At 52.8% G+C, this 24,017-nt stretch overlaps 1 protein-coding gene across 2 annotated transcripts; it reads left to right on the plus strand.

The window, feature by feature from the left end:
* The first annotated feature begins 9 nt into the window (after positions 1-9).
* BACE1 (beta-secretase 1) lies at positions 10-24,011 on the plus strand. Of its 2 annotated transcripts, none has more exons than XM_004712791.2 (9): positions 10-485; positions 17,309-17,397; positions 19,364-19,580; positions 19,951-20,088; positions 20,676-20,810; positions 21,980-22,081; positions 22,438-22,587; positions 22,942-23,113; positions 23,669-24,011. In XM_004712791.2, the coding sequence occupies exons 1-9, from the start codon at positions 225-227 to the stop codon at positions 23,899-23,901; spliced, it is 1,497 nt and encodes a 498-aa protein (XP_004712848.1). In that variant the 5' UTR covers positions 10-224; the 3' UTR covers positions 23,902-24,011. The 2 variants fall into 2 exon arrangements, with proteins under 2 accessions (XP_004712848.1, XP_004712850.1); XM_004712793.2 differs by having other exon boundaries at positions 19,364-19,448.
* Positions 24,012-24,017: the final 6 nt, after the last annotated feature.

Consider the following 24,017-nt stretch of genomic DNA (forward strand, 5'->3'; position numbering starts at 1 on the left):
GCTGAGGCCGGGCGCCGCCGCCTCCATGTAGCCGCGCGCTCCTTCTCCCCGCGCTGCGCATCTCTCGGGCCGACTCGCCACCGCCCGGCCGCGGGGGGCTGCCCGAGGGGCCTGCAGGCTCCGGAGTCCTGATGCCCCAAAGCTCACTTTGCTGAGACGCCGCCGCCCGCACCCAGACTTGGGGCAGGCAGCCGGGACCGACGTGGGCCTGCAGCCAGGCCACCATGGCTCGGGCCCTGCCCTGGCTCCTGCTGTGGGTGGGCGCGGGAGTGCTGCCCGCCCAGTGCACCCCACATGGCATTCGGCTGCCTCTGCGGAGCGGGTTAGGGGGGACCCCCCTGGGGCTCCGGCTGCCTCGGGACACCGACGAGGAGCCGGACGAGCCCAGCCCGAGGGGCAGCTTTGTGGAGATGGTGGACAACCTGAGGGGCAAGTCGGGCCAGGGCTACTACGTGGAGATGACTGTGGGCAGCCCCCCACAGACGGTAAGATCCTCCCCACCTTCCGGCATGAGCTGAGGGGCTCCGGGTGCGAATGGAGCGGTTACAATGGGTTGGGCTGTGCAGGCAGGAACTAGCCAGGAGGTGCACCCCCCACCCCCAAACCAGTCCTGTGGGTCAGCTGGGCAGAAGGCATCCCCAAAGCTCCCCTTTCCCATCATCTCCCTGCCCCTCCTGGCTTCCCAGGCGTGTCCGTCCCCCCCCTCCCCCGCCCCCCCCCCCACATGTCTGAACTGTCCCCCCTCCCTAATCCAGTCTTACAGAGCATACCCTCTAAGGATGGGTTGGGGTGGGGGGAGGGGAGGGAGACCTCAGTGGTAAGAACCTGGCCTGGGTGGAGGGTCCAGGCCAGGGAATACTCTGAACAGGTGTCAGTCACCTTCAGATGCTCCACAACTTCCAGTCTTCCAAATCCCACCTCTGGGAGCCTTGCTGTCACCACCTAGGCATCAGGCCAGCCCCTTGAGGACCAAAAACTCCTGGGCACAATGCAAGGAATGTTGGGACCAGCAGAGCTAGTTCTGAGATCTCCCTGACCTCCGCTGGACTCCAGGCCTTGGACACACTCTTGCCTTCCTTGCTAGGTCCTACCTCTCTTCCTCCTGCTGGCCTCGGCCTCTCCCCCACCGCATGCCCTCCACCCTGGCCACTGGGGACTGAACTGAGCGTGGGGAAAGGGGGGACCCGTGGGGGGAGAGACAGGAAGGCCTGCATTTAGGAGTCGTTGAGAGGAGAGTGATGGAGAGGGTGCTGACAGCACCCCCCCATCCTCCCTGGCAGCCCCCAAGGTAGCGCCAAGGTGGCTGGTGCAGGCACCTCTCCATGGCTGTGGGGTGGTGGCTGGGCGGTGGGGCTGTGTCTGACCTCTGTGAGCAATTGTGTCCTCTGTGGGTGTGGGCAGGATGGCAGAGTACTGCTGTGTGTCACCTTGAACCTGAGCCTGCATATCTCTGAGAACCACCCCTACCCCCACCTCACCTCCCAGGATCCAGGTGGGGGAAGCTGGCCTTGCGAGGGTCTGGGAAGGTGGGAGGAGGTTATGGGCTGGTGGGAGCAGGCACACTTCCCTGAACTGCTCAGACAGCGCTTACACTGGTTCTGGGAGGAAGAGGAGTTTCCACTTTCCAACCACCCCACTAAAGGGAGCCTTCTGGGTCCATGCCACCCAGCCCTACCTCCTTGCTGGTCCAAGGCCCTGGTCTTCCCCACGTCCCCCTTCTCTTTGCTGTGCACTGTGATGTCCCCAGACTTTGTATCTAACTGTTGTGTGGAGCCAGCCCAGATCTGAATCAAGGCCCCTCGCAACCCGAGCCAACAGAATGTTTGCTCTTATCTGGGAGCAAAGGGAGGCAGGGCCCTGGGGATGGACTTCCCTTTCTGCTACTGAAGTGCTATGCAAACCATCCACGAACCCTGGAAAGGGGATCCAGAATAGGACTGGGGACCCACAAGGCTTTGGGGTCGGACAGACCAGAAACCCCAGCTCTGCCGCCCACGGTTTTTCCCTTTCCCAGCTGTGTGGCCCTGGGAAATGATATAACTTCTCTGAGGCCCTTGCCTTATCCTGTGAAACAAGATCTCTCTGGCAAGGTTGCTGTGAGGATACCGTGAGACTGCAGGTGAAAGCGGGCAGTTACGTGGTTAAGTACTTAAGTACTAGCCAGAAGGTCAGTGGTAGGGTCACTGTGACTCAGAACCAACTCAGTGACCTTGGGCATGTCGGTGTCTGGTGTAGAGCAGCGCACCTGGACCCTGACTGACCGCCAATAAATAGGAGGCCACCCTTCCCTTAACGTGTCCAGCCACTTGTGCTTCTTCTGTGCGATGCAGTGAAGCATGAAAACGTGTTTGTAGGCCTCTGTTTTACACATGTGGAACTGGGGGGCCGACTTCTGTCTTTCCCTGGTCCCCCAAGGTGATGTGTGCATCATCACCCAGCCCAGAACTTGGCAGAGTAATCACTCAACACGTGTAATCTCCACCTCCCCACGACCCCACCCTTTCCTAAGAGGAGAGAGCGGTGGACCTGCATAAAGTTCAACACCAACTCAAGGAGCAAGCATCAGGGAGACCGTAATTAAAATGACTCTGAGTTGCCCCACGGTCCTAGAGCTGACCAGCGCCACTCAGGATCCCTGCCCGGTGCATTGATTCTCTTCTGTGAGAAGACTGGCCTTTCTCCCCTAAGGACAGACTAGCAGGGTGCTGTGAACAAGTAAAAGTGAAAGTGTGGGAGCATTTTCTAGGTCTTTGGTCAGTGTGGGGGGTCGGAGCACCATTCCCAGGCCTTAAAGTCTAAGTCCCTGGGTGATGTGAATGGGTAACACGTTCAGGTGTTGAATGAAAGGTTGATGTTCTAGCCAAGCAGACAGAGTGCTTTGGAAGAAAGGCCTGGCCATCTGCTACTGAAAAACCAGCCGTTGAAAACCCTACAGAGCATGCAGACTGCCGTAAGTCAGCGCTGCCGGCCGCCGCTGCGGTGCTCTCGCTGCCGGAGTGGGAGAGCTGACCCACGGCGCTGCAGCCATGTTTTCTGCCCTTAAAGAGTGGCCAGCGAGCCCCCATCTAATTCACAATTTTCAAATTATTACTTTTAAAATAATTTTACAATGGAGAGTATCTAGAAGTGAAAGTGTAAGTACTAGCTGAAAATACAAGGGGGCTTCAGAAAGTGGGAAAATTCCATTCACTTTCCATGCCACCTTTCCACACACTTTTCATTTGAAGCCCTTTGCACAACCGTGGTGCTCAGAGAGAAGTCGGAGAGCTGTGAGAGACGTCAACTGTCTACGCCGTCCCAGACTTCCCAAATCAGAATCCTGGGAGCAGTAGGGCCAGCAGTCTGTCTCAAGTTTGAGAAGCACTGGTTTCTAGTAGAACGCAGAGTGAGTGTCTTGGGAACTTAGAAGGTGGGAGAAATTCGGAAGGGTCTCCTGGAGCGTCTTCGACCTGAGCATGGTTTTGAAGGCTGGCAAGGAGGCGGAGACCCTTCCCAGTGCGGATGTGCACCCACCCTAGCCCAGGGTTATTGCCTTAACTCAGGTGTCTGCCCTTCCCACCCCCACCCCGGGACTGGGAGAGGTCACGGCGAGTGAAAGGCATGCATGCTTGTACAGGGGCAGGGAGAAACCCCACTCCTGCTGCAGCTGGGTAAGTTTGGGTAAATAAGATGGAGTGAAGCTTAAAATTGCCCAGAACCTTAAATGTCAGACTGGAAGGTTTGAACTTTGGTCTGTAGAGAGAGCGGGGAGGAAGTGAATGTGTTGGTACCTGGGGGGTGATCCCTTAAAGAGTACACTCTTAGACACGCTCATGTGAATGTTAGAAAGCACAGAGCTGAGCGATGAAAGCCGCCGGAGGGAGGCCCTGTCTCTGTCAGTGGCTCTAGTGTGAGGAGCTGTGATAGGGATGGCATGAGATTGATCGCATGGGAAGGGAGATGAGAATGCGAGTCGGTGCCTGGCAGAAGGGCAGGAGTTAGCAATGCTGGCTGAAGCGTGAGGGCGAAGGCATTGTGATGATTTTGAGATTCTGATTGGTGGTGAACCAAAGAAAGACAGGCTCCTTCACAGGAACAGGAGAGGATGGCTAACTAGTATTGGCATATTGTTTTTATGATTGCCGCTTCTAAAGACTTTTTCTACATGGCTATATCTTGTTCTTGACAGCGATTCCTGCAATATATAAGGGCGAGGTCCGTTCGTACATGCAAGGATTTGTCCCAAAGGAAACATGTTTAAATGTGACTCTGATCAGTGGGTCCCTGCAGACAAATTCTTTCAGTAATGCCCTGTCTCTACCATGTCAAACCCAAACTCACTGCCATTAATCTGAACCCGACTCATGGCGACCCTCTAGGACAGGGGGGAACAGGCCTGTGGGTCTCCGAGACTGTCCGTCTCTGCAGGAGTAGACAGCGCATCTTTCTTCTGGAGTCTTGATAAGGCTCAATCAAGGGAACCTTGGGCCAGTTCCATTCAAGGCACAGGGGTCAGCCCAGGTTATGGGGACGGATCGGTTTTATTAGACAACACAGGACCATCAAGGGGCTTATTATGGAGAAGTGTTTTTCTAAAGAAATTGTGGTGGTGAGAAAAGAAGGGCAGGAGAGTTGTACCCATCACAACAGTAAACCTGCTCATTCTTCAAGGGCAGTACAGCTGTTCTATGAGAGTTTCTTTGGCAAACCTTATGCCTACAGCCCCTTTGGACTTCTTATTTGTTCCCCAAAGTCCAAGAACACTGAGAAGGAGCAAAATTTGAGTCCCCTGAGGCCCTTTTGATGTGAATGCAAGAACACACAATTCTTCAGGGAAAGGTTAGAAGGAAACAGACCCAAAAAACCACACACCTCACTGCCATCAAATTGATTCTGACTCCTAGTGACCCTATAGGACAGGGCAGGACTGGCCTTTTTAGGTTCCTGAGGCTATTAATCTTTATAGAAGCATCTTTTCCCCAAGGAGCGGGTGGTGGGTTTGAACTGCTGACCTTGTGTAACTCGCTCTTCAGGGAATGGTTACAGCGATGGAAACATCACCTTCAGGTATAGACCCAGGTGTTAAGAAATAAGAGCTTTACATTTTAAAATATTTTTGTTTAATAAAGGCTTCTACAATTTTGTAGCAATACTTCTTGACTTATCCTCATAAGTCAAGATGCAATAAACCCAAGGGGCTTCCTAAAGTCTGTGGCGAAAGGGAAGGTAAACATAATGGCATCTCCCCATTCATTTGTGTGTGTGTGTGTGTGTGTGTGTTATCATTCACAGCTGGAACATGAAACATTAAATAAGCAGCTAGATGGCAGACTGGTAAACCGTGGCCATCTCAGGGTGGTTTTTCCTATTGTGCCATGCTGCCTGTTGATCTGTTCCTTTGCTGGGAGAAGGGAGATTGTTACACTGTATCTTTCTTCCAAGTTCCTATAACACCTACTCACACTACGCTCATTGTTACATAGCTTAGCTGTCTATTTTTGTGTTTCTTCCCTCAGAAAACATCAAGCCCTTGAGAACTTTTTTTCGGTGTCATTTTCTTTGTATTCTAATATTTACCACAGTGCCAGACTCAGAGCACACACCCAGAGCTGTTGGGGACATGAGGAAATAACACTACAAGACATCGCAGTAGAGTCCTGATTAACAAAGGAATCACGGCCATCGAGTCGATTGGGTAGGGTTTCAGACCATGTACACTTGTACCGGGCACCGAGGAGTGCCTGGTGATTGGAGAGCGCGGGTCGTTTAGTTAGCTGGCTGACGCCTACCCCGCCGCACCAGCAGGGCGCCTTGGCTGGCTGTGAATGCAGAACCGGGCTCTTGAAGGACGATTCATAGTAGAGCATCACGGAGAAAACGGGAACCCGATGCTTAAGATCGAACTCTGGTGATAGTCAATTCTGTTGAACAAATATGTACTGCGCGCCTGTTGGGTACAGAGGAGAAAACTAACGCCCTAGGCTCTGTTGTTGAGAACCAGCCGGGTCAGACCCAAACGGTGACTGGATGCACAGTGGAGTGAGGCTCTGCACCGTCCTGTGTCATCGCTGATCAATTGCCAGTGTCTTGGGTTTGTACCACCTGGTTTTCAGAAGTAGATCTCGCTCACTAGTCTTGTCTTAGTTAGCTAGTACTTCCGAAGCAGGAATACCACAAGTAAACGGTACACAGAAATCTGTTCCCTCACCTGTTTAGGAGGCTAGAAGTCTAAAGTGAGGAAACAGCCCCAGGGAAGAGTCTTCTTTCGGGGGTGGGGGTGGCGGTAGGTCCCTTTAGGTCCCTGCATCTAAGAGGTGTTCAGCACAGGGACCCTGGATCCAAAGGAGAAACTCTGAGCTGGTCCCGCTGAGCCCTGCTCACTTGTTCAGTCTCTCCCATATCTCCAAGACGAGTGCCTCAGGGTTCTCGTACTGCTCCGTCCTACAGGTTACCTCCTAGCTCATAACCGCCACGATTCTGGCCTCATTCACGTGAGGGAGGTTAGGACGGAGGACACATGGGCTAATGATATCAGATCACACAATGGACAATAGCTACGGAATCCTGGAAAATATGGCCAAGCCAGTTGACCCACATTTTGGCAAGATAGGATGCAGTTCCTTAACATCGCTTTTAAGCTAGAAACTCTACTGAAACCTGTTCGGCATCATAGCAACACGCAAGCCCCCACAGACAGACAGGTGGCGGCTGTGTATGTATGAGATGCATTGACTGGGAATTGGCATGGAGAGAGAATTCTGTCCTGTAGGGCCTCTGAGTGAGTGTGGTTGGGAGTGGTATTCAAAGGGTGGAAACATTGATCTCAAAGAGCCATCCTTGGATGAGATGAAGCAGGCAAGATTCCAGTCCCATGGGTGGCTCCCCCTGGCATGAGACCCTCACTGCCCCTGCGAGGGCTCTCAGGTTGCACTAGGACTTTGTTGGACCCATACATTGTCATTCACACTCCTCCCACCCAGCCTACCCTCTTCCAGTAGATCGCTTGATATGTCATTACCCTGTGGCTACCCTACCGTGCCCAGGCTGTCCAGTGGACTCCTTCCCTGGCTCTTTGGGTCTGTGAATCCCGCCCAGAAGTTCAAGGAGTAAACCCCTGGCATCTCCTGATGGCATGAGCAAACAAAGCAGTAGGCTGGGAATGAATGAGGTGCCAAGAAGGCCATGTGCTTATAGCAGAGATCAGCTTCATTTTCTGAGGACAGATCACGAGAAGATTAAAACCACCATACCTATGAGCCAAGGTCAGACAACAGGAAGGAATTACCGTCTGACAGTGAATAGCAGATGACTGACAGTTGCTACAAGACAGTATAGGACAGACTTCAACAGCCACCACGGGTATGAGAAAGAGGCTGAGAGAGTAAATCCCTTCTTTCAGACAGAACACCTCTGCCTACTTTCTCTGTTGCACACTGGGACCCTGTATAAGACAGGAAAGGGGTACTGTGGCTACTTTTAACATTAAAACTATTGAAAACTGTTGTCTTATACCATTTACATCGGTCAACCCATTTAAATAGGAAGCACTGATAATGCTAGTTGGATAGGGTTCAAAGCCTGGATAACATACTGTCAAAAGGAAGACAGATACACCAGAGAGGTCTGGGGTGACTCACTGCCGTGGGATTCCTTAGAAACCAGAGGTGTGCACATGGCATCAGCAAGCCTACTTGCTCCAAGGGACCAGGAGAGAAGCCGAAGACAGGATATGTCTGGTGAAAGGAGTCCATTTGTGTAGGGAGTCCTTTGTTCACGGAGAGAGGGACCTCAAAAACAAACGCACTGCCATCAAGTCGAATCGGACTCACAGCGACCCTCACGGACAGGGCAGAACTGTCCTTGTGGGTTTCTGAGACTGTCACTCTTTAGGGGAGTAGAAAGCCTCATCTGTCTCCCAAGGTGGTTTCAAACTGCTGACCTTGTGGCTAGCAGACCTGTGCGTAACCACTACATCAGCAGGGAGGCAGGACCCAATCACTGGTTGAAAAGCTCCGATTTGAAGGAGGACCTGTGTACTCTTGACTCTGAGCCAGTCCCAACTGCTGACAACAGTCCCGGTGCCCTGCCTTGTCTTGCTCTCAGCCGTTAGCAAGGTCAGGCTGAGAATGTCTGGCCACTGAAAAAATCAAGTCAAGCTGACTGGTGGAAGGCTCTGGGACCAAGGGGTCCTGGAGTCCCTCTAGCTGATCTAAAACTCAAAGCACCTGAGTTGGGCCTTTAGTCGATGTTGGTAGTATGACAAACATCAGTTGTGATTGGTCAGAACCCTGGCGCTGAAAGTGAGAGCCCAGGGAAAGTGCAGGAAATAGGGCAACTATTGTCCGTTTGAACGTGTACATAATAGAGCCTATGTGTTCAAGCCAGTACTACTCTATTTGTGGGGCCACCATAAGTCCAGCAACTCAGGGCTAGATAGTCTGTTAATGAAGCAAACGGGGCCTATCCTTGTGAAGCTCATAGATTGTGGATAGAATGACATTCCAATAATGAAGTACAGTTTCTCCTGAGGACCCACAAGAAGAACCTCATCTTGGCTGGAGGCATGAGGGCAGAAACTTCAATGCAGCTGGAGTTCTTCCTTCAGCACCATTGGTTCTGGAGGGTAGGCTGCCTCTGGAAATGACGGGACAGCACCGGTGCTTTTTGGTGCAGTCACCTTGTGTATTCCTCCATCTTCCTGTGATGCTTCGTGCTTGTTCAGTATTGCCCATGGAATCCTTCAGCAGTCCATATTGAGACTGGAATGTTTTTCCTTCGGTCCTTCGAGCTTGAAAAGCGTGGATGTCTTCTTCCCTTTTGGTTTTCTAACTCCCGGTCTTCCACCTTTCCTTAGAATGCCTTACAATGGCTTCCCAAGCCACCCTTTGAAATCCTCTGTTCAGATCGTTCACCTCCTCATTTCTTCCATTTGTTTTAGCTACTCTGCTCTCAAGAGAGAGATTCAAAGCATCTTCTGACATCCATCTCGGTTTTTTTTCCTTTCTCGTCTTTTTAATTAGCGGTACCTTTTGCTATCTTGGTGGGTGATGTCCTTGATAGCATCCCACAGCTCGCATGCTCTTTGGTCATTAGTGTTGAATGCATTACATTTGCTCATTTATGTTTTAAAAATGTTTTATTGTGGATTATGTTTCAAGTCATTGTTTTTGTATTCAGCAATCCGCAAGCCTCCCCCCTCCCTTACTCTGTCCTTTTTCACCTCTTTGCTCTGTCTCTCCTCCCTTTGTTGATTATCTTCGCCAATGAACACCTGCCTACCCTCTAGCCTTTTGCTTCCCCATCCCCCTCTTTCCTTGCCACCCCTGGCAACCATCAAAGTCTGTTCCTTTGGTATGAAAATCTCTTGGGTTTTTTTTCCTTTTATAACAGTGGCCTCCTCCAATATTTGTCCTCTTGTGATTTGTCCTTTACTCTCATAATGTGCTCCACATCCATCCATGTCATGAGGCGTTTCAGGGTCTCAGCATTTTTCTTCAGCGACGCACAATGGCGTACTACACGGTGACTCTATTCTTGAGATGGTCTTTATGTTATTCATAGTTATACTTCAGCTCGCATGGACTTGTTCTATCGTCTTCGTCGTGAACTCGAGTTTGCATATGAGCACTTGATGCTCTGTTCCCCAGTCAGCCCTGGCCTTGTTCTGAGGATGAGATTGAGTTTTCTATCCTCTCAGAAACAGTCGAGTTTATCCCTGTGTATTCTGTATATCTGGTGAGGTCTGCTGCATAGGCCCCATCTGTGTTGCTGAAAACAGCATTTACAATGCATAAGTTATTGGTCTTGTAAATTTGTATCATACACTCGTCAGGATGGTTTCCATCACCCAAACCATGTTTTCTTTCCTAACTTTTTCTCTTTTTTTAATTTCTTGGTCCATGCCAGGCCAGCGTCCAGAACTGCCTTCCTTTATTGACACAGGGAAATCCTAACTTTTCCCTATGAGTTAGGTGGAGGCTTACAGAGCAATTCATGCTTTTACGTGCAGCGGTCCACACACATTCTGATTCGATTCATCTCATAATCTCAGTCCCCTCACTTTCCCACTTCCTTGTGTTTCCTGCTTCCGCTCCTCCTTCTGTATCATAACCCCGTGAACGCTGTCCTTAGGTGACTGTTGTCCATTGATCTCAAATGGTAAATTATTCTAATGGGGAAGTGTGTTCCATTCCAGACCTGGAAGGGCCATTCATAGTCTTGGGGGTCCCACCAGTCTTCATCTGCCCGGTAAGCCTGGTCTCATTGGTGATTTTGAGTTCTATTCCACAGTGTTCTCCCACTCTATCCAGGACATTCTAATGTGATCCTTTTCAGAGCAGTGGGTCGTACTTCCTGGGAACTCTCTAGAGACTGAGGTTTGCATAGTCCAGCGTTTTCCAAGCGTCTCTAGAATTTTATCACTCTTCTGCCCTTTGGATGGAAAGAGACCAATGTTTGCACCTTAGATGGCTGCCCAGGAGCTTTTAAGACTCCAGTCAACACTCTCCAAATTAGGGTATAGAATATTGTCTCTGAACTATGACACGCTCATTGACCTTCGTGTCCCCTCAAGACTATAGCCCTGATCCTCCAGGCTCAGTGACCCATTCCCTTGGTGTGTCTGATTGTCTAATCAGTTTTCATAACTTTGCCCCTTGTACGCTCTCCCACAACCAGGGATATTTCTGCAGCAAGATAAGTATGCATATACAACTATCCTTTGTCACGCCTATATATATTCCTGGATATACGCCCACTCCCCTGCCTGTCTGCCTGTGTGTCTATCCAAACATCCCTACTGCTGTATAGATAACAGTACGATTGTATATGTAATAGTATTTACCTGTTTCCTTTAGCTCTTGCAAACCTCCTGGTGTCTCCCCCCTCCTCTAGCCATTCTTTACCTGTCCTACTCATTGTGTATTGCCTTCCCTTTGACCCATATTAACACCTGTCTCTCTTCTAGCCTGTGGTTTCTCTTCCCTCTTCTTCCCTTCTCCCCTCTGGTCACACCATCAAAGAGTGTTTCTTTCAGTGTGAAAACCTAGTCTTGACTTTTTATGATAGTGATCTCCTACAATGTTTGTCCTTTTGTGCTTGGCTAATTTCCCCCTGCCCGTCTCTTTCATGGTCATCCTTGAGGTGCCGCAGGTCCATCCGTGCTCTCTAAGGCTGCCTCGCCTTTCATTATGTGTGTGTGCCAGAGTGTACTTGTCCATTCTTCGCTGCTGGGCATTTAGGCATTTCCATCTTTCTGACCTTGTGAATGAGCATGGGAGTGCACGGATCTACTCATGTTGCTGCGATTTCTTGTCTAGGGTAGATGCTAAGTAGAGGCCGCTGAGGGAGTTGGTAGCTCTGTTCCCAGCTTTTGGAAGTGTCCCATTGCCCACTGTGTACAGTCCCACCAGCAGTGAGTGAGTGAGACTCCCAGGCTCTGCACTCCCATCCACAGGGCCTGTTCCCTAGTCCTTTGTCTGTTCTCTTTTTGAATTGTGCTATTAATGTAGTAGCGAGATGTAGATCATCGTTGTTTTAATTCACATCCCTTGAATAGACAAGAACACATCTTTCCAACTATGATCTTTTTCTTTTCCAACTTTTGTCTTCCAATCACCTGTGATTATCAATGCATCATGATTGCATGTTTGATCAATTGATCAGACTACAGAAGTTGGTAAAAATCTTCAGTTTCTAATGATTGCACAATTCTTCTGGATATGATTAACACTTGAACTATATGATATGTGCATTAGGTGTCAATAAGGACATTAAAAAAAAGAAAAGAAACCCTTCGATTTCTTCATCTTTGGCATTCTTGGTTGGGGCTTCGATTTGAATAATAGTGGAACTAACTGGTCTTCCACAGGCATAGAGGCAAAGATTAGTAACACAATACAAAGTGGATGGTAGTTACATCAGATCCCCACATGGAGAGCAATTACACAAGGCCACACAATGGAGAATGACTCCGTCATTACATAACTGCCAAGCTCCTGAGAATCCTGACCCTGCCAAGCGAACGCAGAACCTTGGCCCTCTTGGGTCCCTACACTGTCCTCATTGGTAGCAAGCTGTTCGATACCTTGATGGACCACAGGCACCTTACTGCAGAGGCTCATCCACTCGTGATGTGGGACTTACAAAGGGTATGACCTGAAGGGCTGAATCAAGTAACTCACTGGCCTGTAGAAGCACAGACCAGACTTGGGGGTTGGTGAGAACCCTACCCTTGTCCCTTATTGCATAAGAAAGCTGCTGGCTTTCTCTAAGTCTCCGTTTCCTCCCCTGTCAAGTGGAAGAAAGACCCCCTACACCTTGGTTTTGTTTTAAAAAGGTGACAATACAAGAGTGACTACATCTCCCCCCAGTAAGTGTGGAAGGAGATGGACATGCCCTTTAGAAGGAAGCATCGGCGTTAGATGCCTCCCTAAACCAGACACGCTGTGCAGTCGGTCTGGTCGTAGACACCTCATGCATCCCGGAGTGGGACTGCACTTGAGGGGGGTTGTTTTTGTGACTTGTGGTTGCCGCTGACTGTGGGTGAGGACCCACAGAGCGCATCAGTGTTCCACGTAACCATGCACTAGCCCCACTTCATTTTGCGATATGGGTTCTCGTCCCCTCTGGGTTCCCCTTTTCACCCTTCCTTCTTGCCCTTTCCTGCCTTCTGAGCTTTGTGTGGGGACAAGTTATGCCCTTTTGATCTCGTATGGTCCACTGTATTGAGGAGTACATTCCTCCTTGGTATTATTATTCATTTTATAGGCAGGGGCAGCAAGTCTGGAGTTTGGGTTTGGCTCATTGACCAAAAGCTGATCCCTGGGGCTGGGTTCCATTCCTAGCTTAAGGAATAGAAGTGGGCCACAGTCTCAGGTCATAGAAAACAGAGCCATTATCTCTGGTCGCCTGGCACAAAGGCGGGTAAGGAAAGTCAAACACTCAAGGGCACAAGTCCCGAGGGCTAACAGACTATGTGAAGGAACAATAGGCTCCACTATAGAGACCAGAAGAACTGGATGGTGCCCAGCCACCATCACCTACTCCTCTGATCAGGACCACATTTGAGGGTCCAAGGCAGAGAGGGAGTTTCTTTGTTTTTCAAGTAGAACAAAATTTATAAACAAAAAATACCAGACTTACTGCTCCATGGGGATTTCAAGGGCTGCAATCTTATGGAAGTAGAATGCCAGGGCTCTCTTAGTCTGTGCACTGCTGGGGAGATTTGAGCCACTCATCTTTCTATTAGTCATACAGGGCAAACCTTTTGTGCCACTCTGGGACTGACCATATCTCCAGAGGTTTGTAGAGTGGTAGGTCATCAGGGTGAGCCACCCAGGGAAGTTATGGATCCTTATGAACTTGAGACCTGTCATAGACCCCAGCCACTCTACAAGGGTGGAGAAGGCTCCTTTCCTGCATAAGCGGTCCCTGGTGATCGAGAGCTGGGCCCAAAACAGTGGGATCTGAGGCACAAAGAGCTCGCCCTAAACGTGCAGCTCCATTACTGTCTCATAGGCCCTGACCTACTGCTGGGGGGTCTCTAGGGGAGGAAGCTTTCCCTGGTCAGAACCAGGGACAGGTGTGCTTTTCCCTGTGGGGCTTGTTAGTGCTTCCCTAGAAGCCGCCTTCCCTCAGAGGACTCCAGGGACACTTTTGTTTGTTAAGTGATTGGCACTGCCCTATCCTTGACCCCAGTCTGAAGGCCCCTGGGCATCGAAAGGCAGTAGCATCATGTGACTCCTGGGAATGGGGGGAGAAGGAAAATGACTCCAATTCTCCTGGCTGTGTGGGCACATGCACCACAGGACTCTGTGTCAAGCCAGGGCCAAGGGAGGGGAAGGCTGTGTGGGCGGCAGGCCCGGGACGAAGCCCCTCCAGTAGCCTAGACACTGCCATGTGGGATCCCTTACCTCACCTCCCCCCCCCAAAAAAAAACACCAGAGTGGATTAGGCCTTTCTCCCTTTTCTTTTCATACATTCAAGAAGAACATATTGCCAGGCACTATGATACTAACGCTGGAGATTTAAATATATCTAATATGATGTATACTTTAATATTTAACCATATAGATATATACAATATTTAACCATATATATATATATAGAGAGAGAGAGAGAGACAGAGAGAGAACCTCTTGGATTTCACAAGGGGAGTGAAGGGCAGATCAGCACAAACTGCAAGTGGAAAGGAAGGCCAGGCAGTGAATGGCGTGTGCTGCCGCAAGCAGCCTGAGGAGCGGGGAAGCTTGGCTGGACAGAGGAGCTGACGTGTGGCCACAGTGGCTGCGGGACAGAGGGCTTGTGGGAGTCTAGGATACACTTAGGCTCGGTCTCTAGGCAGCAGGGATCATAAAGAGCCCCGTAGGGAGGGACACCAGGTAGGGAGACATCATTATGTCAGCTTTGGCATAGTGAAGTTGGAGCCTCCGGAGCTCAGAGTGGGTGAGTGCTGTTAGCTTCGGCACAAGTCACCTGCTGAAATCCGGCGGTGGTTTGTGTGATGCTGCCAGCTAGGCTGCCAGCTGGGTCACCTATCACGGGCAGACATACACAGAGCATCCAGACGGAGATGATGAGGAAGAAAAGCCTGGTGATGTTTCCCAAAATTAGGCAGTAAAAACCAACTGTAAGAGAACACTGTCCCACACATGCTGGGAGCTGGGCCCGCCACAGTTGTGGCGCTGGCACGGGGCTGGGCACCCGGCACGGCTCCGTCATGCCCCACCCAGGGTTGCCGTGAGTTGGAGGTGAGGGGAAGGAAACTAAAAACAAAGTACACTTAGGCGTCATCGGGATGTGGGGAACCCCTGCAGGCGTGGGCACGGACGGATTGCTCAGGGAGAGGGCAGGGGGCACGAGAGAGGAAGAAGGCCCGAGTCTATGATTTGACAAGGGAGCCTGCAAAGCCAACAGGGAACACACACTCAGAGAGGGAGGAGGACAGAGAAGAGCGCTTTGGGGCGAGACAGTCACCAAGTGTTTGCTCCCAGGAGTCAGGCTCCCCAGGACGCATCTGAAACCTGTCCTTTGTCTTTGGTGACATGAGAGCATTGGTAACCAACCATAGTAAGGGCTGTTTCCTAGTGGAGGGGGGAGGGGGGACCCACTTTTAGAATGAGTTGAGGAGTGGGAGGTGAGGAAGCAAAGACAGCTTGGCTGAGAACTTTGGTTGTGAAGGGGGAGGAGAGGGTGGCTGGAGGCAGATGTGAGATTAAGGGAGATGCTGTTTTTCTTTTGACGAAGACACTCAAGCATGTGTAACTGCCAAGAGGACAAAAAAAACCACCCCGATTGGGGGCGGGTGGGGAGGTGGCTGTGGTTGGATTGACCTGAAGAACAGGAGATAAAATAGCTACCAGGGTGACGGGTGGGGGACGGGGGGACGGGGACTCCATCAGGAGGGACAGCTGAGGGAAAGGCTGGTCCTGGGCAGCCACCTGTGGGGAGAGGAGGGTGGTCTCCAGTTTCTTTGTGGAATAAGAAGAGGTGGGCTCTCTGCTGAGGCGTTAGGCTGCACTCAGCCCCCTCACCACTTACCCAGTCACCTCGTCCACACTGCCCCTCGTCCAACACCCGGCCTGTAACAAGCCTCCTGAGCAGCAGGAAGGCGAGAGAAGCAGGGCTGGAGGCTGCCCGGTTGGTCAGGACACCCCATAGAGCCAGGGGCAAGGAGTCAACTGCTGGGAGGACAGCACAGGGCATTACTTTGCCCAGAATCACCCTACGAAGGGCGGGCGCGTGGGCGGGGAGCCATTTGCTCGGGAAGGAATCTCTCAATGGCTTAGTTTGGTTTCCCTTTTAAACACTCATTTTAAGGAGGGCGGAAGTGGGAGGCACAGAGCAGAATTCCCGGTATGGAGGGAGGTGAGCGTGGGAAGAGAAAGGCTGGCGAGGGCCTTCGCCCAGGGCCAGTCTGCAGAGCATCATCCCCACAGGTGGCTGGGAAGAGCTGCTGGGACAGCAGGCCCTCGGGGAACCCTGCTTCCCAGATGTGGCCAGCCACATGCATTCCAGGTAGTCCTTCTCCCTTCCTTTGTCTGAAGCCAACTCCCAGAGCTGGGAGCCCAGCTCTGTCCCAGGAAGATGGGGGAGGGTTCCTGGGCGTGGGTGGGTAGAGAAGCCCTTGTAATCATTAACCTGGAGGACTGAAACCTGAACTGCCCAGCACCCCACCCCCATGCTATTGATTTTCTCTGAAGGCACAGCATCGGGGGGCTGGCAGCTGCTTGGAGACCAGGGAGAGGGACAGGGGAGCCCGAGAGAGAGTTGTACAGGGAGGGAAATGGGCAGTGGGCCAGGCGCCAGGGGCTGGGAACGAGGCAGGAGGCAGGCTCAGAGGGCTGGGGAGCTGATGGAGAGGACCTGGGGTAGGGTGAGGGGAGGGGGCAGCAAGCAGCCCCCGTAGCCACTGAGGCTTCCCAGAGGTGCCTTAGAGTCTGGCCAAAACAAGGGACCAAAGCCGAAAGGCGCAGGGAGCTGCCAGGTGAGAGTGGCAGAGCCATTGGCCACTTTTCTTAGTTCTGGGGGCTTTCCTCAAGTTGCCTTTGAGGCTAACCCTCACTGCCATTGAGTTAATAATGACTCACGGTGACCCTAGAGGGCAGGGTAGCACTGCCCCTGCAGGTCCCGAGACTGGAACTCCTTACAGGAGTAGAAGCCTGGCCTCGCTCGCTGCAAGGAGTAGGTGTTTAAAACCGGCTTCAGGCTGATGGAGGGAGGGAGGACAAGGTCCCGGGAGATGGTAAAGGAGGCTCTGCACAGAGAACACCTGCCCGTGTCCACCCAGCCCAAAGCGATGGCTCTCTGCCTGGTCTCTGTCACCTCGGAGGCGGAGGGGGGCCCTCCATGGGGAGCCACGTTCTGGGAACAGGCTCAGAAACACACGTGGGCATCATATGCCATCCTGGTCCCCAGAGTGCCCCTCACCAGTGCCAACTCCTAGAATAGCTGTCTTTGCCGAGATGAGCCGGGCCGCCAGCCTGCCCAGGATATGCCTCCTGGGCCCGGGCAAGCTCTGGGGCAGAAAACCGGCCAGCACACACGGTGAGCAAAGGACATGCGTGGTCTTGGGGAGCAGAGATGAAGACCACGCACACGTGCACACATACACATGCGTGTGAGTGGCATGTGGTTGCAGTGACAGAGAAAGTGTGCAGGTGACAGGCAGCAGCAGACAAGGGTTTCTGTGGTCATGGGACTGGCTGGTACTGCCTAGCCCTATATCACAGAAACACCCAAAGATGACCGTAGGTGTGCTGGGGCACTGCTAAGGGTACTGAGCCCCCACTCCTGTCCATAACGTTTTCCTCTCCCCTCTCTCTCACAGCTCAACATCCTGGTGGACACGGGCAGCAGTAACTTTGCGGTGGGGGCTGCCCCCCACCCTTTCCTGCATCGCTACTACCAGAGGCAGCTGTGAGTGCTGGGGAGAGCTGGGGGAGGAGCCCTTCCCACGGGCCAGGTCCAGGGCTGAGGAGGGCCAAGGGCGGTACAAGGATGACTAGGGTCCCAGGTGCTTTCTTGGTGCTAGGGAGGGACAAGGGGGAAGGGCCTAGTATATAGTGCATAGAAGGATCCTTGTACACCTATAGGGGAAAGGTGGGCGAGGAAGGGGGAACTGATCGCAATGATCAACGCATAGCCCCCGCCTCCTCCGAGGACAAACAACAGAAACGTGGGTGAAGGGAGACAGTGGTTAGTGTAAGAAAGGAAAATAATAGTAATTTATAATTCATCAAGGGGTCACAAGGGGGACCGGCGGGGAGGGGGGTAAAAAGGAGGAGCTGATACCAAGAGTTCAAGTACAAAGAAAATGTTTTGAAAAGGATGATGGCAACATATGTACAAATATGCTTGATATAATTTATATGAATTGTTATAAGAGTTGTAAGAGCCCCCAATAAAAGGATCTTTTAAAAATATATAATAAATAAAAAGACGCCTTGGTGGCATCGTGGTTACAAGTGGGGGTGTGATCCACAAGGTCGGCAGTTTGAAACCACCAGCTGCACCTCTGGAGAAGAAAGGGGGCTTCCTACTCCCATACACAGGTACAGCCTCAGAAACTCATAGGGGCAGTTCTAGCCTGCCCTATAGGGTCGCTGTGAGTCGGCATCCCCTGGATGGCAGGGAGGGGTGTGTGGGTGTGCCTATGGGGAGGGGTAAGCTGAGAGACAGGCAGCCGTGGTTCAGAATTGAGATAAGGTGGCTTCCTGAGGGAGGGGAGTACGGAGGGAGAGCAGTCCCACGGAGCATGGGCTGAGGAGGTGCAGCCCCCACCTCCCTCCCTCCAAGGCTGTTTCCCCAGCAGAGCCACTTAAGTTAGGTGAACTGCCTGCAATGGGAGCTTCTGGGCTGTGTGTGCTCTCAGCCCTGGGACCCAGAGGTCCCCCCAGGTGGTTTCACACCGTCAGGTAAGTCAAGAGCCTTCTATAAACGCCACAGCCTGGACCAGAATCATAGACTGAAGACCAGCCCACCATGCTTGTGTGTGGGGGTGGGGGTGGGGTGGTGGGAAGCATGTTGAAGGTCAGAGAGGCCATGAAGGAGTGGCCTGAGCCTAAGAGCAGGCAGAGGACGTTGTAAGATATGTGTGTGTGTGGAAACCCGTGGATGGAGGCTTTCCCATTCCTGGACTTTAGGCAAGGCAGGTGCATAATCCACCTTGACCATCTCCTGTCTTTTTTTGGTGGTGGTGGTGGTGGTGGTGGTGGTTCCTCTTTGACTCCTGATCTAAAAATAGCAGTCAGGGCATGGGGCATGGTCAGAATCAATGAGAGGGAATTCATTCCAGGCCCTCTCTCCACAACCCCACTGTCCCACCACCGACGCACGCACGCACGCACACTCACTCGTGATTACATGAGTGGTGGTGTCACCTGTTTGCAAGCCTGCTTCACACAAGTGGTGTGCAGTATCTACCTGCCCTGCTGAGATGCTTATGCAACTCTCTCTCTGCTAAAGGTGCCCCACTCCCCGCCTGGTACTTCCTCTGCCCCTCAGATGGTACCAACAGGTCCCCAGGCAGCAGAGTCAACAGCTCCTTTTCTCTGGGAGCTTGATGGCACTGTGGGGCGGGGGAGGAGATGCCTGCTAGCGGCAACAGGGGCAATACACAAAGCCCAGGTTGTTCGTTAGGGGCCTATGCTCAAGATGGGGGCAGGTAAGCTATGGGAACAGGAGGGAGCATTCCAGCCACAGTGGCCGTGTCTGTTCACAAGGCCACTCCATGCTGCTCTAGGGGGTCCATCTCGGGATGTTCTGCAAAGCATCAGTTTAGGACGCCCCTGCAGGGAGGTTGGACACTTGGAAGTAGGTTTGCTGCTGGCTCCCTACCCCACCCGTTCGGGCTGTGCACTCAGAGCTCTGCTTCCCTCCACAGGTCCAGCACGTACCGGGACCTCCGCAAGGGCGTGTATGTGCCCTACACCCAGGGCAAGTGGGAGGGGGAGCTGGGCACCGACCTGGTGAGCATCCCCCACGGCCCCAACGTCACCGTGCGTGCCAACATTGCTGCCATCACAGAATCAGACAAGTTCTTCATCAATGGCTCCAACTGGGAGGGCATCCTGGGGCTGGCCTATGCGGAGATTGCCAGGGTGAGAGGGGCAGGCTCGGGCCCCACAGGGAAGGAGGGAAACAAATCCGTTCAGAGAAAGAGTATGGAGCAGGGAGGGTGGGCAGTGAATTTCAGCCCAGGAGAGGGCAGAAGTAGAGTGAGAAAAGTCGTGATGGGTACAGAGCTCTTTAAGAACAAGAGAGGCCCCATAACCCTCAGACAGGCTAGGCGTATGAGGACCAGAAAGCCCACAGAGCTGTCCCTCAACAGTGTCGTCTGTTTACTTTGCCAGAGCTCCTTCCCAACACCTTCGCTACCGCATCTAGGCACTTCGGGATGGCCTTGCCCACCAGCCCCCGATTTGGATGGGTACAAGGACTGTCTTGTCTGTCTGTCTGTCTCTCTCACAGCCTGACAACTCACTGGAGCCCTTCTTTGACTCCCTGGTAAAGCAGACGCACGTGCCCAACCTCTTCTCCCTGCAGCTCTGTGGGGCCGGCTTCCCCCTCAACCAGTCCGAGGTGCTGGCCTCCGTGGGAGGGAGCATGGTGAGTAGGTGCTCCAAGGGATGCTGACAGCCCTCTCCTCCCCTCCCCCTAAGGCTGAGCAGTGTGGGCCCCACTGTTTAGAATCAAGAGCAACCCCTCTTATCTCCCCCACCCTGGCTCTTCTCCTTCCATCCTTCCAGAAAGGATCTGAGAAACCGAGGGTAGATCAATCCAGAGAGCATCAGAGATGATTCGAAGGAAACAAAAATGAGGCCTAGCAAATTAAGATGATTCGGGCTGATGATCAGGCGGCAGATTAAGTCTGATCATTAATTACTGAATTAGGGAAATGGCGAATGGGTCTTCATCTCTAGCCAACAGAGCACAGGAAACATGGGGCCATGAAGCTAACCATTCACCGGGCATTAATTGTGCGATTCAGTCTCAGTAACTACTGAAAAATCTTGGAGAGAGGCTTCCCCAAACGTAGTGAAGAAGCCCTACGTTGCTGTGGGGCACGATTGGATTGGGAGCGGGAGATGCACACAGTCATCTGCAGAGGGCCTTGCTGTCCCAAGAAATGGCCGGGCCTGGTGCTTGCCTCCTTGCAGGCCCCGGTGCAGGTGTCTGCCTCTGTTTCTCCTTAGATCATCGGCGGTATCGACCACTCGCTGTACACAGGCAGTCTCTGGTACACTCCCATCCGGCGAGAATGGTATTACGAAGTGATCATTGTGCAGGTGGAAATCAACGGACAAGATCTGAAAATGGACTGCAAGGAGGTACCACCACCCGGGAGCCCAGCCGTCTGGGAGCAGGAAAGGGGCTGGGGACACAGCAAGAGGCCAAGGTGGGCTCCGAGGCTAGGAGGATGAGGCCAAGGAGCCGGGCCTGCGGGCAGGGCTGGGGAGCAAGCACTCACACTGGGACTAAGAGGTTTCTGATCTAGTGAAGGGCGTGGAACTAGTTACCGTGCCTGATTGCGGTCAGTGCCTTGCTTTATGACCTTGGACACATCACTCGTGAGGCTGTGTGCTGTTACACAGAAGAGGCGCTGTGGAATTCGAAGGGCCTAGTGGAAACCTAGCGCTGCCAGGTACTAGCTATGTACCTGCAGGCAAGTTTCAATCCTCTGTACTTGTTTTGTTTGCAAAGATGGTGGTGGTAAAGGTCAGAGACCATGTGGGAAGTCTTTATCCCGGTCCTAGGCATATAGCAAGGACCCCACAAATTATTACTTAATTCGCCTCTTCTCCGTGTTAAGGAGCCCTGGTGGCAGAGTGGTTACATGTTAGCCTGTGACCCACAGGGTTAGCAATCCGAAACCACCAGCCGTTCCAAAGGAGAAAGGCGGAGCTTTCTACTCCTGTAGGGTACAATCCTGTCCTGTAAGGTCACTACAAGTCGACACCAGCCCAAGGGCAGTGAGTTTGGTGGGCTTGGTCTGGGCTATGTTGAATTATAACAGAGGTTAAAGTACTCACCCACTGCCGCTGAATCCCTGCTGACTCCTAGCAAGCCTATAGGGCAGGTAGAACTGCCCCTGTGCGTTTCCAAGACTCACTCTTCATGGAAGTAGAAAGCCCCACCTTTCTCCTGAGTAAAAGTCCTACGAAGAGTTAGAAGCACTATACGCAGTATTTTTAAGATTTGAAAAACGGCTGTCCACCTAGGAGAGTCAGGCTTACCAAGGGCTCCCTCTGAGCCAGGTGGTGTTGTGAGGGTGTATTCATTCACTTATTCCTTATAATAACCTTTTGAGGTAGGTACTTTAAAGATGGGGAAACTGAAGTACAGGGGTTAAGTAATTTGCCTAAAGCCACATTCCTAAGAAGTGGGATTCAGAAGCCAGGCAAGGACCCCAAAGCAGCCAGACACCCCGCTAGCTGAGCCAGGACTCCGCAACCAACGAAGGTCATGGACTATTCTCACCCCCTCCTCTCCCTCCTAGTACAACTACGACAAGAGCATCGTGGACAGCGGCACCACCAACCTCCGTCTGCCCAAGAAAGTGTTTGAGGCTGCAGTCAAATCCATCAAGGCGGCCTCCTCGGTCAGTGGGACTAGGGAGCGGGGGAAAGAAGAGGTGGCACAGACAGGCAGTGTCAGAGAAGTCCATGAAAGTCACGTTCACCAACAAGAGCCACTGTATCTGCCCGCAGAGCCTTCTGCTTAGATCTGAAACATCCTCTCATCCCATCTTCGTGGGCCTGTGTGCTCTGGACCCAATCTCCCTGATACGAAATGTCGACCCCAGTCCCCTGGTCTGTGGCTCTAATCCTGGGTTGCAGTCTGTCTTTGTCCAGCTCAGTCAACCCACTGAAAGAGCAAACAGAGGGCCTGGGGAACTGAAAGCGAGAGGGGGAGCAAGGACCTTTACTCACTGTTGCCCCCTTCTCGCCAAGGCAGACAGAGAAGTTCCCAGACGGTTTCTGGCTAGGGGAGCAGCTGGTGTGCTGGCAAGCTGGCACCACCCCGTGGAACATCTTCCCAGTCATCTCCCTCTACCTAATGGGCGAGGTCACCAACCAGTCCTTCCGCATCACCATCCTCCCCCAGGTAGGTCACCGGGGTCCCAGGAAGAGGAAAGAGGGCATGTTGGGGGCTAGTGACTAGGACACAAAACAGGTGAATGTCTAAAGGTCAAAAACCTCGAGACCAAACTCCCTGCCATCCAGTCAGTTCCACCTGCTGGCAACCCCATAGGACAGGCAGGACCGCCTCCGTGTTTGCTGGGCTGTGGCTGAGAAGAAGCCCTGCCTTTCTCCCATAGAGCTGCTGGTGGTTTTGAACTGCTGGCCTCGCTGTTGGCAGTTCAGTGCGCCACGAGGGCTCCTAGACCGAGGGCCCTGGAGAAACGCCACTCTGGGACAGAAGGTGGCATAGACTCTAACTCTGACTGCTCCCCACTAGCAATACCTGCGGCCCGTGGAAGATGTGGCCACATCCCAGGATGACTGTTACAAGTTCGCCATCTCCCAGTCCTCCACGGGCACTGTCATGGGAGCTGTCATCATGGAGGGCTTCTATGTTGTCTTCGACCGGGCCCGAAAGAGAATTGGCTTTGCTGTCAGCGCTTGCCACGGTGAGAGCCAGGGAGGAGGGTTTGGGACCAGTCTGTCCACATCCTCCCTGTCCAGTCGGGAGGACACCTGGGACCCTGCCCATTTGGGAGGGCATAAGAGGTGCTAGTGTTAGTGCGTGCCCTCGTGCTGAGCGGCCTGACCGGTGAACCCAGCCTGGCAGTGGCCGCTGCTGGAAATCCAGTCAGAGCGGCTCAGACCCTCGGGAGCTCTAGCTCCACAGAGCCTGCCGGTTGCTGTGATGAAGCAGAGCATTCAGAAAATGGGCAGGTGGCAGTCTTGCTCTCAGCATTGGCAGGTGAACTTATACTCCCTAGGGCCAAGTGGGGTCAACTTAGAAGTAGTGACTTGTAGGCGCTATTCCTACCAGAGGTACCCAGAAGAGGCTGTTGTTCCCGGTGCCCTGGGAAGGGAGACATGGCCCTCTGGCATAGGCTTTCTGCCCCACTCCTAAACTTCTCCCGAGAGGGACTACATGCCCAGCGAGGGCTACAGTGGCGGCTGTGCTGTCCCTGCTCTGTGGCAATGAGCTGCCCTCCACCTGTGCCCTTTCCCAGTGCACGATGAGTTCCGGACGGCGGCGGTGGAAGGCCCCTTTGTCACGCCGGACATGGAAGACTGTGGCTACAACATCCCGCAGACAGACGAGTCGACCCTCATGACCATCGCCTACGTCATGGCTGCCATCTGCGCCCTCTTCATGCTGCCACTCTGCCTCATGGTGTGCCAGTGGCGCTGCCTGCGCCAGCAACACGACGACTTTGCGGACGACATCTCCCTGCTCAAGTGAGGCTCTGTGGGCACCAGACAACGCCCCCTGGCCACCACCCTCATCTGCCGCCAGGGCCTCTGCCTGATGGGCCCGGAGGCTGAGCGGGCCGGGGGCGTGCACAGGGATGGCACCCT

Source organism: Echinops telfairi, unplaced genomic scaffold (assembly GCF_000313985.2).
Source record: "Echinops telfairi isolate 266 unplaced genomic scaffold, ASM31398v2 ScPeMD7_7463;HRSCAF=8501, whole genome shotgun sequence".
NCBI lineage: Eukaryota > Metazoa > Chordata > Mammalia > Afrosoricida > Tenrecidae > Echinops > Echinops telfairi.

Excerpts from the sequence above, each read along its gene's own strand:
- BACE1 (XM_004712791.2), top strand. The coding sequence starts at position 225 with ATGGCTCGGGCCCTGCCCTGGCTCCTGCTGTGGGTGGGCGCGGGAGTG. Across the intron at positions 486-17,308 it reads TGGGCAGCCCCCCACAGACG|CTCAACATCCTGGTGGACAC; the intron begins GTAAGATCCTCC and ends TCTCTCTCACAG. Across the intron at positions 23,114-23,668 it reads TGCTGTCAGCGCTTGCCACG|TGCACGATGAGTTCCGGACG; the intron begins GTGAGAGCCAGG and ends GCCCTTTCCCAG.